The sequence below is a fragment of the Mandrillus leucophaeus genome, unplaced genomic scaffold (genome assembly GCF_000951045.1).
Source record: "Mandrillus leucophaeus isolate KB7577 unplaced genomic scaffold, Mleu.le_1.0 Scaffold724, whole genome shotgun sequence".
Taxonomy (NCBI): Eukaryota; Metazoa; Chordata; class Mammalia; order Primates; family Cercopithecidae; genus Mandrillus; species Mandrillus leucophaeus.
In genome coordinates, this window is record NW_012107853.1 from 280,341 (window position 1) to 296,347 (window position 16,007).

General features: G+C 37.1%; 1 protein-coding gene across 1 annotated transcript in view; it reads left to right on the plus strand.

The window, feature by feature from the left end:
• ARHGAP32 (Rho GTPase activating protein 32) overlaps nucleotides 1–16,007 on the plus strand; it is a 222,842-nt gene that overhangs the window by 132,425 nt on the left and 74,410 nt on the right. Inside the window, exon 10 of the mRNA XM_011965417.1 lies at nucleotides 9,881–9,962. Within this exon, the coding sequence (XP_011820807.1) occupies nucleotides 9,881–9,962 (82 nt within the window). The remainder of the gene's footprint in view (nucleotides 1–9,880; nucleotides 9,963–16,007) is intronic.

The following is a 16,007-nucleotide window of genomic DNA, read 5'->3' on the forward strand; positions in this document are numbered from 1 at the left end:
ACACTGTTGGTGGAGTGTAAATTAGTTCAACCATTGTGGAAGACAGTGTGGCAATTCCTCAAGGATCTAGAACCAGAAATACCATTTGACCCAGCAATCCTATTACTGGGTATATACCCAAAGGATTATAAATGATGCTACTCTAAAGACACATGCACACGTATGTTTATTGCAGCACTGTTCACAATAACAAAGACTTGGAACCAACCCAAATGTCCATCAATGATAGACTGAATAAAGAAAATGTGGCACATATACACCATGGAATACTATACAGCCATAAAAAAGGATGAGTTCATGTCTTTTGCAGGGACATGGATGACACTGGAAACCATCCTTCTCAGCAAACTAACACAGGAACAGAAAACCAAACACCTTGTGTTCTCACTCATAAGTAGGAGTTGAACAATGAGAACACATGGACACAGGGAGGGGAACATCACATATGGGCCTGTTGAGGGGTGGGGGACTGGGGAACAGATAGCATCAGGAGAAATACCTAATATAGATGACTAGTTGATGTGTGCAGCAAACCACCATGGCACATGTATACCTATGTAATACACATGCACGTTCTGCACATATATCCCAGAACTTAAAGTATAATAAAAAAATTCATTTTTTAAAAAAACGTCTGCTCTTTGAAAGACATATTTACTAGTACAAAAAGACGTATCACAGACTGGGAGAAAATATTTGCAGTGATTATATCTGATAAAGGACTTGTATCAGGACATACAAAGAACTCTTACTGGGCAAGCTCAGTAGCATGTGCCTGTAGTCCCAGCTGCTTGGGAGGCTGAGGCAGGAGGATTGCTTGAACCCATGAATTTGAGGTCAGCCTGGGCAATGTATTGAGGTGCTATTTTTTAAAAAACAAAAACTCTCAAAATTAGAGAAGAAAACAATTCAATTTAAAAAATAGGCAAAGATTGGAGCAGATGTCACCAAAAGGATATATGAATGCAAATTAATACATAAATAGATATCCAGCATCAATAGTCATTAGAGAAATATAAGTTAAAACAACAATGAGGTATTGCTTCATACTTATTAAAATTGCAAGGATGTGGAGAAATTGGGATTCTCATACAGTGCTGGTGGGAATGTAAGATGCCACAACTAATTTGAAAACAGTTTAGCAGTTTCTCAAGTTAAACACTCAGTAAGTCATCACTTAATGTTGTCAGTTGGTTCTTGGAAACTGCAGCGTTAAGCAAAATGACATACTGTCTAATGAAACCAATTTTATCATAGGTTAATTGATATAAATGAGAATTAAGTTCCCACAGCACAGAGTAAGTCAGTTCACAGTTTCCAAGAACCTGTTCATGATGTTAAGGGAGGAATTACTGTACACTTACTACATGATCTAACTGTTGAGAGAGAAAAAAGCCTGTGCCCATATAGAAACTCATACGTGAATGTTCATAGCATCTTTATATGTAATAGTTTAAAACTGGAAACAACGCTAATATCTGTCAGCAGCAGATTGACAAGTGGTGGTGTCCATACAGTAGAATATTACTTAGCAGTGAAAGGAATAGACAGTTGATCAATACAGCAACATGGGTGATCCTCAAAAATATGCTGCATGAAAGAAGGCAGACAGAAAAAAGAGTTTATTATATAAGACTTCACTTATGTAAAATTATAGAAAATGGAAATTAATATATAGTGATAAAAAGTAGATGAGTAGTTGCCTGAGGAGCAGGGCTGGGAGGGTAGGGGGAAGGAAGGATTACAAAGAGATACAAGGAAACTTTTGGAGTTGATGAATATATTATAATCTTGATTGTGGTAATAGTTTCATGGGTGTTTTATCAAAATGTGCATTTTAAATATGTGCAGTGTACTTTGGGTTAACTACACCTCAGTTAAGGTGGAAAGGAAAACTGCAGGAGCGTTCTTGACTTCATGGTGTTCTTGCATCCAATCCAGTTGATCGTGTCTGTCTCTTCTACCTCTGTGTTGCTTACATTCGTGTACTCTCCTTGCTTCCTCATGCTGTTGTCATGCCCTGCAGGTTTTATTCTCTTTCCTAGCCTATTTTTGCAAATTCCTAAAGTGCTGTACTGCTTCTTTCTTCCTCCCTTCCTTACACCTGGAAAGGCATACAGTGCTAATACTTTTCCTTTTAGAACATGCCTATTCCTGCGCTTTTTCTGCTCAGAATTTGTCACTTTTATTTCCTACAGAAGGAACTTAAAACTCCTTGTCACGATATACAAGATCATCCAGGATCTCCGAGTTTATTCTTATTTACCAGTTTTACTTTGCACGGCTCTATTTTAGAAACTGGATGTTCCGCCACATGTAACTGTTATTTCCCCCCTTAGTACACAAGTTGCTCTTTTCTGCTCTTGTGTCTTTTTATCTATGTGTCTTTCCACTTACAATGCCTACTCTATCCTTTCTTACTCCTTCCAGGGCTGAAAGGTATTACAAATTAATTAAAACTGTAAAGCAGCTGTAATCTAGTTTGTCTTATTTGATATTGTATTATGGCAACTGGGAAAAGAAATTTAATCGCCCCAGCTACTTGCTGTACAATAAACAATTATGTTCAATACTCAATATTATGCTTAATATTATCATTCCACTGTTCCTCCCAGTTTTCGCCCATCAATTACTTCCTGCCTTCACTATCCTCCTTTTCCATTGCAGATTCTAGAGCCATGATTACATTCACCTATCACAAATATATTCTTAAACCCTTCACCCTTTCATTCTTCTCTTTTATCACTAGTGGTCTCTGTTTGGCTTAATGAAAAAAAAAAATACTTTACTACTCCTTACTTAAACTGTCATTAGTATCCGATTTTCTTTTTCCCGACACTTTTCCCTTAACTGACTTGACACAGTCTCCTTTACCAGGACACCCTGCTCTACTGGACCTCTGACGTTTGGAGTTGGACTGCCTTCTTATTCTACGCTTTTTGTCCTTTGCTATCTTACTTTCTCAACTTTAAAAACCATATTTATGCCCAGCTCTCAGATTTATACCCTGATCTTTAGCTGTGTTTTTGACTCTCAAACCTGCATATCCGACTGCAAGAGTAATTTTTTATTTACATGGAAATTAGGGAGTTGACATTGAAGGAGACAGTATAAACAAGGCAAAGAAACCAGAAGCAATGTTGTGCTTTTGGGGACATACAAGGAGAGTGGAAGGTGGGGGGATTGGTAGGAATATCTCAAAGAGCCCAACGCAAGAATTACTAGGCAATAAGTAAATGGAACCAGAACTAAAAAGAAAGGACCTAAGGAACTTATTTCCGGTTTTTGCTTCCTTTGGTGTGTAGCAATTGTTATTTCTTTGTCTCTTCTCTTCTTTGTTTGGAAAAATATTTCCTAATTCTGACAATTCAATGGAGATAATTAAAGATTGGGAACTAGTTCCAAAATTATAGCAGACAAACTAATTGACTCATTGACTTACCGTACGTCTGTTTGATCAACTGTGCTGGGATGGTGTTAGCAGGCCATGGGAGTCAGACTGGGCAGAGACTGTAAAGAAGATTAGGTTCTTTAAGCATGTTTCGGGAGTGGGGAGAAAATAATTAGCATTTCTAGACAATAGACTGTGAATTTGTATTGGTTCAAATCTCCTTAGTGATGTGATTTTTTTTTTCTGCAGCAGTACACAGACATGCAAATATGGTACTGTATTGATGTAGTTGTGGTGATTTGCTGAATTGGTTTGGCAGGAAGTTAGTATTGCAAGGAAATTAAGGGTACTGATTTAAAACAAATGCTTAATCACAGGATCCATATTGGATAGCAAACAAACAAAACAAAAAACCTGGAATTGGGGGGAAAGTACCTTAGGGGGGAAATATGAAAGGGATGGGATGTCTCTGTTTGAACTTTCGTTGTTATAGAATATCAACACTAGAGACCTGAGAGGATAGGAAGTTGTAGTCAGAAAATGAAAAACTGGAGTTTTAACACTCTGAAGCCAAATAATTCCAATTGAAAAATCTGTGGTATATTTTTAGGAGTGAGCAGTGCTTCTACTAAGTTTAATTTTAAAAAGTTTGGCTATGCCAACAGTGCTAAAGTTTCACTAGCCATAAATTAAATAAATAAACCAATAGCAGAGAGTTGTTTTTTTTTTTTTTTTTTTAAAGTCAGCAATAAGCACATGATTGTTATGTTGAATTCCTTTTTAGGTTTTTGTTGATTGCTTCAAAGAGACTATAGTTAGGATTAGGTTCTGTTGTTAATTCTACTGTTTCCAAAGCTCCAGGCTTATTTTATTGCAGTAGTTTCTTTTCTCATATTCCCTTTAAGTTACACCAAAGTATTTTTCAGGACACACACTCACTTTTGAAGCCAAACCAGGTTTTCTTTTTAGTTTGAGTATCCCCCAAGGTAGAAGGAGATCAGAAAAACCAGATTACAGTTCGTTCCCTTTACATCTCTCCTGGTTCTCCTAGAGTCAGAGGGTGAGCCATATGCTTGCTAAGCCACCAGAAACTGATTTACCAGGAGCTGTTAGAGGTGGACAGGCGCAGGACGAAGTATATGGATATACATCAGTGGTCAGCTGGAGCCAACTGTGAAATTTTGTAGGACAGTTGTTAAAAACAGCCATTATTAAAAATTAAGATATGTACATTTACAATGAAATGAATTTTATTAAAAACAAAGGTAATAATCAAATATTTTTGTAATTATTTTACCGTTTATGCTCTTGAAGACCTTTCCAGCTACTCTCTCTGTATGCTATCAATACTGTATAACTGAGTGCTCTTTTGCTTCTCTTTCCAATTTTGTGTTCAGTTGTATCAAGTTGGTAGCTTGAAACCAGCCATGATGGGAGTATTTATACTGTGAACACTGGAAAACACTGGAAATCAAGGCCTTTCCTCCATGGAGAACTAGTTGTTAAACATTTATCAGCACACCATGGGATATATTAGCATGTCTGGTGGCTTTTCACTTTATCTCAAAGACTTGAGTGAAAACTGTCAACAGGAAGGTCTCTTCTTTTCAAGACCATTCCTAACCTCTTCCAGCCTTGTCTCTACATTGTTCTTTTCCTTCTATTACTATGTTTTTATTACCTACTTCTTTACCATCATGGGCCCTCAATGCTGGCTTTTTCTCCATCTTCCATTCTGTTCCTAGAGTTGAGTCTCATTTTGACCCCTGCCAACATACCCAATTCTGCTCTCCCTTTCCAGCCATGTACATTAAAGCTTTAGAAATTGCCACAGCTGCAGAAAGAATAATATACAAAACAAGATGACATAGTTAATGGATCATATTTCCAGAGTTCCAGTCACTTTTTACCGTTTGACATTTTATCAAAGTGGTTACTATTTGGTGAAATCTTAGGTGAAGTATTCATCAGAAAAGTGTAAATGTTCATTAACTATACTTTTAAGGTTAGTTCCATTCTCATGTGTAGTATTTTCAACAGAACACCATTTTTTAAGATGAAAATTTTGTGATGGTAAAATAGAATCTGTTTGCCTTTCACAAATTCATAAAACTGACTCTTTTAAAGCCTCCTTGATGGTTAGGAGTGATTTTGGCTTCAAGAAACAAAAAACTGAGCGGAAAAGATGGTGGATGTCTAGTGCTGAGTCAGCAGCTTAATGATTCTCTCAGCCTTTCACTAATGGTCTAATGGTCAAGTGAAGACCACTACAGATCTAGTCATGACACCTGTGCTCACATGCTCACGGCACAGCGGAGGAGACAGGAGGGTAGCAGAGCTGTGTTTACATGTGTCGTGGCTTCACCTGAATATAGGGAGTCTGAGAAACTGTATAGTTTAGCTAGTAGTGATATTACACTTATGATAAAGTAAAACAAGAGGGCAGGGATTGGAGTTAGGTATTAGGTGAGCCTACTGTAGATCTACCTCTGTATAGTATGCAGTAGCATTTCCCTGTATACCTAAACCTAATTCATTGTGATGAATTTAAAAGGTGAAAATGTAACTAATGTATGTGATATAGTTTCCTGAGAAGTACATTAAGCTTTCTTTGTTCAGTCTTTGTGAGGAAGTGATGGAAAACTTTTTTTTTTTTTTTTTTGCCAAAAGATATTTGAACTTAGAAACTAGGCTAGTTACTTTCACATGAACTCTTGAGGTGTAGGTAGTGTTATCCCTAACGTTACAAATGAGGAATCTAAGAGATATTAAGCAGTTCGCTCTACATCACAGAACCTAGTGAATGGGTGAGTCAGGTTTAGAATCTGGACTTTTCTCATAGGCAAGTTGCAGATGTTTGTATATTGAAATGAATTAGAATGTTATAGAAAGAATGATATTTGAGAGTCAGGAAACTGAAGCAGATATACACAAAAGGTGGCATTATGTGTAATATCCATTTGATGGAGGAGCTAGAGCCTTCTAGCGGTTCTGGTAGCCAAATACTGGAATAATAATAGCATTTTACTTATACATGAACCCATTTATGCCTAGTGTTTCATTATTGGAACGCTAAGCCTGTGGGAGTTATTTCTATCCTACTGCTCAAGGTCATTGCCAAGGTCTGATTTTTCACAAAAAAATTTTGCAACCTCCACCATAAATGGGTTAAAGCTTTAGAAATTGCCACAGCGGCAGGAAGAATAATATATGAAACAGGCTGCCGTGGTTAATAGATCATGTTGTTACTAGACCATCAGTTAACAAACCAATGCATTTTACTCTATGCATTTTATTTATACTAATCCACTTAATTCTCATCACAACCCTTATGGAGATAGGCATTGTTATTACCATGTTTATACAAAGAGACTAAAACACAAGGAGGCTAAGTTACAGACCTAATCTAGTAAGTGGCAGACTTAAGATTGAACCCAGATACTTTTTTTTGTAGTCATGTGTTAGCCACTTTAATATAAAACGTGATGAAAACTCAATTACAAGAGTTGAAAAGGGCATAGAAAAACCAATGAGTGTCCACTTTATTACAAGTTTTAAAATCTGAGACGCGTTTAAAAAAAAAAAAAAAACTTACGTGTTAATTTCAGCTGAGGGTTAATTTTTTTTCACAAACTAAAAATTACTGTATGGGAAGATCATTGTAGCAAACAGTACAGTTTACGAACCCAAGCCACAAACTTACTGTTAGTAATCATGGTAAGAAACATAGCCAAAGACCAGCTGATGCCTTAGTTAAGTTTGAAAGAAGCTCTGCCTTCTGTGAAGGCAGAGAAGAAATATGCAGGCGATTCTCCTTCAAGAAATTTGCATAGAGGCCAGATGTGCTGGCTCTTGCCTGTAATCCCAGCACTTTGGGAGACTGAGGTGACTGGATCACCTGAGGTTGGGAGTTCGCGACCAGCCTGACCAACATAGAGAAACCCTGTCTCTACTAAAAATACAAAAAATTAGCCAGGCATGGTGGTGCATACCTATAATCCCAGCTATTTGGGAGGCTGAGGCAGGAGAATCGCTTGAACCTGGGAGGCAGAGGTTACAGTGAGCCGAGGTTGTGCCGTTGCACTCCAGCCTGCGCAACGAGAACAAAACTCCATCGCAAAAAAAAGAAAAGAGTTTCATAGAAATAGAAAATGTTAGAGCCTTTACCACAAGTGAAATTGCAAAGCCTGAACATATTCAACTCAATCCAGAGAGCACCAGACATTAAATTGGGACCAAGGTAGAATTGAACGTTTAATTTCCAGCCCTGCGGCTTGGAGAGCACTGTCATTTCAGACGCGAAAGCCAGCTGCAGGTGAGGTCTTTTAGAAACACGAACTTTATACTCCATACATTCTGAAGCAAGGCAGATATTTCTACATTGTTTGAATTTCAGAAGGGTACCTCCAGGCATCAGGGTCTCTTTCAGAGTCACTCTTGAAATAGTTACATCTTCCCAGCCTTGGGAACCACCTTTTTGCAGTTCTCTAGCCTTTGCATGCACTGAAGCACACCACTTTGTGGAATGACTTTTAACATTAAATCCATCATGGCTTAAGTTCATGGAGCAGCTATTTCCAGGGCACCTCCCATCTCCTCGGCATGAGAGTTTCCCAGTCACTGCTTCATCCCCCCAGCCCCTCCTCATGAGAGTCTCCAGAGCTCATAGCATCAAGGTCTCCATTGCTGGGACTCAAACCAGAGACTCCATCTGGAAGCTCCACTTCTCCAGCTCTCTCTGCTGGAGACCAAAGTGACAGTTTGTTGCAAAGACTTGTAAAAACAGAGATTATTTACAAATGCATTTTTGTATACATTTGTTTAATTTAGAACCTGGGGCTTTTGTAATCATTTTCCAAACCCTTTTATGAAGGGTGGAACACTTACATGAGGCTACATTGGTAACCATGCCCCATATCCCTTCTCATAACTGACTTGTGTAAGAAAAGCAATGAAGATTTTTTTAAGTTGACTCCTACCTGGTTCTAATCAGTCTTGGAGGAATTTCTACTCATTTAATAAAATAGGGAGTTGAGTAGAATATATTAAAGAATTTCACCAATAAAACAAATACCTAAAGCATCATTTTGGAAGGCAGTGCGTAGGAATCCCAAAATCACATCTTGTGAACAAAACTGATAATCTGATAATGATACCTCATCTCTACAAAAAATAAACAAAATTAGCCAGGTGAGCTGGTGCATGCCCAGAGTCCCAGCTACTCAGGAGGCTGAGGTGCAAGAATTGCTTGAGCCTGGGAGATTGAGGCTGCAGTGAGCCTAGATTGTGTCACTACTTCAGCCTGGATGACAGAATGAGACCCTGTCTCAAAAACAAACAAAGAAACTGATAATCTGTTAATAACCCTTTTCAGCTCATGATAACCGGTTTATATCTTCATAATTTTAAGAACTACCATGGAATATGGATCTAGAAATTGAAATAAGAATGTAGCAAATGAGTATGTGAAAATGATTTCACACAGATGGAAATTATACAGCTCGGAACTTGATGATGAATCATACTCTTGGAAAACTATTCCATTCTTCCCCAGAGTCTGTCAACAGAGGGATATACAAAGTGATGTAGTTTTCATATTTCAGCTTTAACATCTGCTGCATGGCAGCCCATTTATATTTTTATCTAAGGAAACATCTATAAATATTGATAAAGATTTCCTTTTTGCTTTTGTTTCCAGGCTGTTTATCTTGGTATTTATCCTTTTGGCTATACAGTATCTCTAGATGATCTGGAACTCAGCATTTTCCTAATACGGCTTGTTAGAATTCCAAAAACAATGCCTGCGGTTCCGCTACTAGGTCACTGTGGTGTGTTCCTCAAAGCCAGAGTCTGTTGACACTGCTGAGATTGGCTGTTTTCTTCTTTCTTGCTTTCCCTCTTATCCATGCACTACTAGTTTTTAAAAGCATTGAATACCAAGATTTTAAATGAGATATTATTTTACACATTTATTTCAGTCATGTCTTCTTTTTTTTTTTTTTTTTTTTTTTTTAATGAAACCTGGGGGAGAGTGAAGAGAAAGTTCACAAAAAGTTTGAGTTGTGGCTTAGTGTTGATTTAAAAAACCCATAGAGAAGACAATAAACATAAGTTGGCAACAGATATCAACATAACTGGATTGAGATTTCAGTAAAGCGCATTATTATGACATTTTACCTACTTGCATGCATAGCTCATTATCAGACTAAATATTTTAATTCATGTAAGAAAAGATTGGGAAGTTAAAAACTAAAAGGAAAAAAGCAGACTTAGATATTTGGACAAATAAAACAGATAACTCTATGTACTCATAGCAACAGATTGTTTTATTATTTGTTTGTGTAATAGGCATCATCTGTTATTTAGAGTCTTGGAATAATAGAATCATTTGGGAGGTACTGTAGAATACATTACTGGAATTCAGTTGGCAGTGTTCACATATTGGTCTGTTTGCTGGTTTAGAATCCTTTCTTTGTTGCTTTTCATCAGGTGGGACTCTTTCCTGGACACTGTGTTGAGTTAATTAACCAAAAAGTTCCCCAGTCAGTGACCAACTCAGTGCCAAAACCAGGTGAGTACATTTTTTTCACTAGTGTAGTTATTTTATAAACTGCTTGAAGACACAGATTTTCTGTCAGTCAAGTATTTAGCTTGTTTTGCTATTTTTGCATTTATTGACATAATACTACATTCTTAATTTTATATGATTTTGATTTTTAAATGTATTCTTATTTCTCTGTTGATTATTTTGAAAAGGTTTACATGCATTCAAATTTTTAGGCAATTTTAAAGAGCTGTGTGCTCCATTAAGCTTTGTCATTATTGACTTTTATAGTTGCATAATAGCAGTGTAACTTATTAATGAATAAAATGATAAAAAATAGGTTTAAAGAACTAACATGGAAATTGTAGGATTAACTGGAAATTGATAAATGAAAAGTAAGTATATTTTAAAAGGGCATATGAACATCAAAACTATTTTAAACAGCATTTCTTATTACTTATATAGTATACTTACAGTGCTACATAAATATGTAGACTATATTACAAATAAAGCATTATTGAAGGGGATAAAAATCAAGAAAATGGGAATTTTGGTATTTATTGAGGTGATTTAGTTTTGGGAAGATTCAACAGAATGCCTCGTCTGGAACTTTTTGATGATGTCAATTAAAAAAAAATACAAACAAAGTCTAAAACATTTTGAAGAGAAGAGGGAGTCATCCAACTTATTTTTCCTAGCTATATTACATTTCTTCTGTCCTTTCCCACCTCCCAGTAAAAGGAGAAGAAAAAATTTCTGGGCCTCAGAATTTATTTGAACTGTTTTCCTTATAGTAGTATTTTCTAGTTTTAGGACCTGTATGTAAGAGTTAAGGAAAAAAAAAAAAGTTATTCTTTGCTCTTTTGGTATTTTCTCACTTGTGCTCCCAAAGCTTACATCAAACAATCTTTGCTAATAGTATTTAAGTAAAGGGTAATAATACCTTTCAAAGCTATTTCTTCATAGGAGACTAGGGAGTCATTGTTCCCATTTCTGTCATTGGAATTTGTTTATTTTAGACTGACTTTATTGCTCAGTAGAGGAAATGCTTCAAAACAGTGTTTTCTGCAGTTCTGCTTGAGTCAGGATTCTCAGTTCTTTTCAAAGCAATTTTATCCGTCTTGGGTAAACTTTTTTAAAAAACTCCTAAGTGGGTACTTGTTCGGTAAATCTTCGTTAGTAACTGTAGATTTCATTCTTTTTAAAAATATGGAATTATTTTAAACTTAACTTTTTGAAAACTCAGCTTTGTTGAGATAAAATTCACATATCGTGCAATTTACCCTTTAAATTGTGTAACAGAGTTGTACAGCCATCACCACAGTTAATTTTAGAGCACCTTCATCACTTCATAAAGAAATCCCTTATCCATTAATAGACACTGCTCCCTGCATACTACTCCCAGCCCTAAACGACCACTTGTCTACTTTCTGTCTTTATTGATTTCCCTATTTTGGACATTTTGTATAAATGGAATAATATAGAATGTGGTCTTTCGTGATGGGCTTCTTTTACTTAGCATAGTGTTTTCAAGATACACCTGTGCAGTGGCGTGTATCAGTACTTCTGTTTTAATTCCTTCTTTTTTAATGGCTGGATAACATTTCATTATATGCATACACCACATTTTATTTGTTAATTCATTTGGAGTTGTTTCCATTTTTGGCTACTTTGAATATTCATGTACAATATTGTATGTGGATGTGTTTTGATTTCTCTTGGGTATATGTCCAGGTGTGGAATTGCTGGGTCATATGGTAACTATGTTTAACCCTTGAAGAACTGTCAGCTGCACCATTGGTGTAGCTGTACCATTTTACAGTTCCACCAGCAGTGTATGAGGCTTCCAGTTGTTCCATATCCTTGTCAACACTTGTTTTTATTTGGATTTTTTTGATTATTGCCTTCTTAGTTGTGAAGTAGTATCTCACTGTGGATTTGACTTGCATTTTGCTTTTGGCTAATAATGTTTAGCCATTTTATATGTCCTTATTGGCTATGTGTTCATCTTCTTTGGAGGGTATCTATTCATATCCTTGCTTTTTTTTTTTTCTTCTACCTTTTTCTTTCTTTTTTTTTTTTCGAGACAGGGTCTTTCTCTGTCACCACAGACTGCAGTGCAACGTTGTGATCGTAGCTCACTGCAGCCCTCAACTCCCGACCTCAAATGATCCTTCTGACTCAGCCTCCCGAATGACTGACATTACAGGTGCACACCATTGTGCCCAGCTTATTTCTAAATTTTTTGTAGAGACAAGGTCTTGCTTTGTTGCCCAGATTGGTCTCAAACTCCTGGTTTCAAGTGATCCTTCCACCTCAACCTCCCGCTTTTGCCCAGTTTTTAATTGGGTTATTTGTGTTTTTGTTACCGAGTTGTAAATGTTGCTCATATATTCTAGATACAAATTATTTACCAGATAATAGTGATGTGCAAATATTTTCACCTGTTTTGTGATTCATCTTTCACTTTCTTTGATAGTATCCATTGATGCATACTTTTGATGTTTCTTTTGTCATTTATGCTTTTGATTCCTTATTTAAGAAGGCTTTGGCTAATCCACAGTCATGATTTACTCCTATGTTTTCTTCTGAGAGGTTTATAGTTTTAGATGTTACATATTAGTTTATGACCCATTTTTTAAAGTTAATTTCTGTGTATAGTGATGAGGCAGGGGTCCAACTTCATGAGGTTATCCAATTGTTCTAGCGCTGTTTGTTGAAAAAGATTATTTCTTTCCTGTTGAATTATCTTGATACCCTTGGAAAAATAAATTGACCCTAGACACAATTGACCCTAGGTTTATTCCTGGACTTCCAGTTCTTTTCCAATGATCTATATGCCCTTTTTTGTTTGTTTTTTTTTGAGGCAGAGTCTCACTCTGTCACCCAGGTTGGAGTGCAGTGGTGCCATCTCAGCTCACTGCAACCTCTGCCTCCTGTGTTCAATCAATTCTCCTGCCTCAGTCTCCCGAGTAGCTGGGATTACAAGTGTGTGCCACCACACCCAGATAATTTTTATATTTTTGGTAGAGACAGGGTTTCATTATGTTGGCCAGGCTGATCTTGAACTCCTGACCTCGTGATCTGCCCACCTCAGCCTCCCAAAGTGCTGGGATTACAGGCGTGAACCACCACGCCCAGCCTCTATATGTCTCTTCTTATGCCAGTACTACCCTGTTTTGATTACTGTTGTTTTGTAGTAAGTTTTGCAGTGGGGAATATAAGTCTTCCTACTTTTTTCTTCTTTTTAAGGGTTGATTTGGTTTTTCTGAGCCCCTTGCAATTCCATATGGGTTTAGAATCAGCTTATCAGTTTCTACAGAGTAGGATGGGATTCTGATAGAGAATATATTGAACCTGTAGATCAACTTGGGATATTATTAACAATATTAAGTCTTCTAATCCCTGAACATAGGATGTTTTTCTATTTATTTAGATATTCTTTTGTATTTTTAATTTTTTTCTTTAGAGACAGTGTCTTGCTTTGTTGCCCAGGCTGGAGTGCCATGGTGTGATCATAGTTCACAGCTCCCCAAACTCCTGGGCTCAATGCATCTTTCCACCCCAGCCTCCTTAGTAGCTAGGACTACAGGCATGTGCCACTGTGCCAGGCTAATTTTTTAGTTTTTTGTAGCAATGTCTCACTATGTTGCGTAGGCTGGTCCTGAACTCCTGGCCTTAAGTGATCCTCCCGCATGAGCCTCCAAAAGTGCTGGGATTATAGGCATGAGCCACTAGGCCCAGTCAGTTTAGACATTCTTTAATTTGTTTCAATATTTTGTAGTTTTCAGAGTATAAGTTTTATATATCTTTTGTTGAGTTTCTTTATAAATATGTTCAATTCTTTTTAATGCTATGGTACTGGGAATTTTAACATTTCATTTTCTTATTGTTCATGGGAAGTCCATAGGAATATAATTTTTGTATGTGGATGTTATATTTTGAAGCCTTGTTGAACTGTTTATTAGTTCTAACAGTTTCGTAGTGGATTCCGTGGGATTATCTGTATACAAGATTATGGCATCTGCAGTAGGAACTTTTTACTTCTTCCCTTCCAATCTGGATGTCTTTTTATTATTCTTGCCCAGTGTCCTTGTGAGAACCTCCAATACAATATTAAATATAAATCTCAAGTGCAAGCATCCGTGTCTTGTTCCTGATCTTAGGGGAGTGCATCTAGTCTTTTACCATTAAGTAGGATATTAGCTGTGGGGGTTTCATAGATGTCCTTTATCAGGGTTGAGAAAGTTCCCTTCTGTTTCTCGTGTGCTAAGTGTTTATAAATAGGGTGTAGGAATTTTTCCGAAGGCTTTTATTCATCTATTGAGATTATCATGGGTTTTTATGGTCATTATTTTGAAGTTACTAAATTCAGCATCAAACATTTAATTTCCTGCACATTATTTTTATCCATCTTTCTGTGGTGTAAGCTTAACTTATATTAGTTGTTATGTCTCATCTTTGATAGTATTGACTCAGATGTACTATAAACTGAGTTTTTAAAACTTAGCCTAATATTGGCATTAAAATAAACTGTATCAATCAAGTGCTTTCTCTTTCTCTTTTTTTCTTTTTTTGAGATGGAGTTTTGCTCTTGTTGCCCAGGCTGGAGTGAAATGGCGCGATCTCAGCTCACTGCAACCTCCACCTCCCGGGTTCAAGCCTCAGCCTCCCCAGTAGCTGGGATTACAGGCATATGCCACCATGCTGGCTACTTTTTTGTATTTTTAGTAGAAATGGGTTTTCTCCATGTTGGTGAGGCTGGTCTGAAACTCCCGGCCTCGGGTGATCCACCCACCTCAGCCTCTCAAAGTGCTGGGATTACAGGCGTGAGCCACCACACCCGGCCCATTCTTGTATTTTGAATGGAGAAGTGACACTTCAAGTAGGGATAACCTCCAGAAAGTTAGTATTGGGAAATCAGTTATTGATCAGTTACTGATAGCTCTGGAAAACAGGTTTGTATTTGTAGACCTGCATAGCATTGTTACTTCTAAATTAAGAATGACCAAGAAAAACCTCGTATACCTTCAAAAGCTAATATTTTGTCTTTTGTGAGCAGCATTGCAGAGTTAGCATAAGGAAATGTGCTTTTTTTTTTTTTTTTTTCTTTCTTTTTTTGACGGAGTCTTGCTCTGTCACCCAGGCTAGAGTGCGATGGCGTGATCTTGGCTCACTGTAACCTCCGCCTCCCAGGCTCAAGCAATTCTCCTGCCTCTGCCTCCTGAGTAGCTGGAATTACAGGCACATGCCGCCACGCCCTGCCAATTTTTGTATTTTTAGTAGAGGTGAGGTTTCATCATCTAGACCAGGTGGTCTCGAACTCCTGACCTCGGGTGATCCACCTGCCTTAGCTTCCCAAAGTGCTGGGATTGTAGGCATGAGCCACTGTGCCCAGCTAAAATGTGCATTCTTAATACATTTTGAAAAGGATAATGTGAATTCTGTCAGCCTTGGGCTTGTTTCACACTTTAAAACTGTCTTTGCCTACGGTATAAACAACTTGAATGTTCTATTTATTTTTAACATTGCCATCTGTCACTGTTAGATGCCAAATCTGAAAGATACAGCTATAGTTTGAGACTGAAAATTTGAAGTTCCCTATACTATTACACAACAAGGGTAACATAGGAAAAATATTCTCTTTGAATCTGTTCTTAAATGTTCTTTCTTAATATGTTCAATTATTTGTATATACAGAAATAAAATTAATCACCATATCCTGACCAAGATAGAAAGTATCCATGGTACCTTAGGAAAAAGAAGGTAAGAGTTTGAGAGAGAGAGAGAGAGAGAGAAGAGGAAACAAAAAAGGTGGAAGCTTGTCTGTAAGAAATTGTCATTTCGTTCAATCACCATAGGTCATGATATAGTGGAAGATGAGGTCTAGGTGGGGAAAGGTGAAAGGGGAAGCACATGTTTTTCTTTGTGTTTGTTTTGCTTGCAAGTCACTGAGGAGCTATTTACTGACACTTTTCTTAAAGGCTTTATGTTCATAGCTATTCTCTCTTCAGATATTTCTTTTTCCCAATTCTCTTTCACCTCTCCTTTACTTATCAGTTACATTATTTG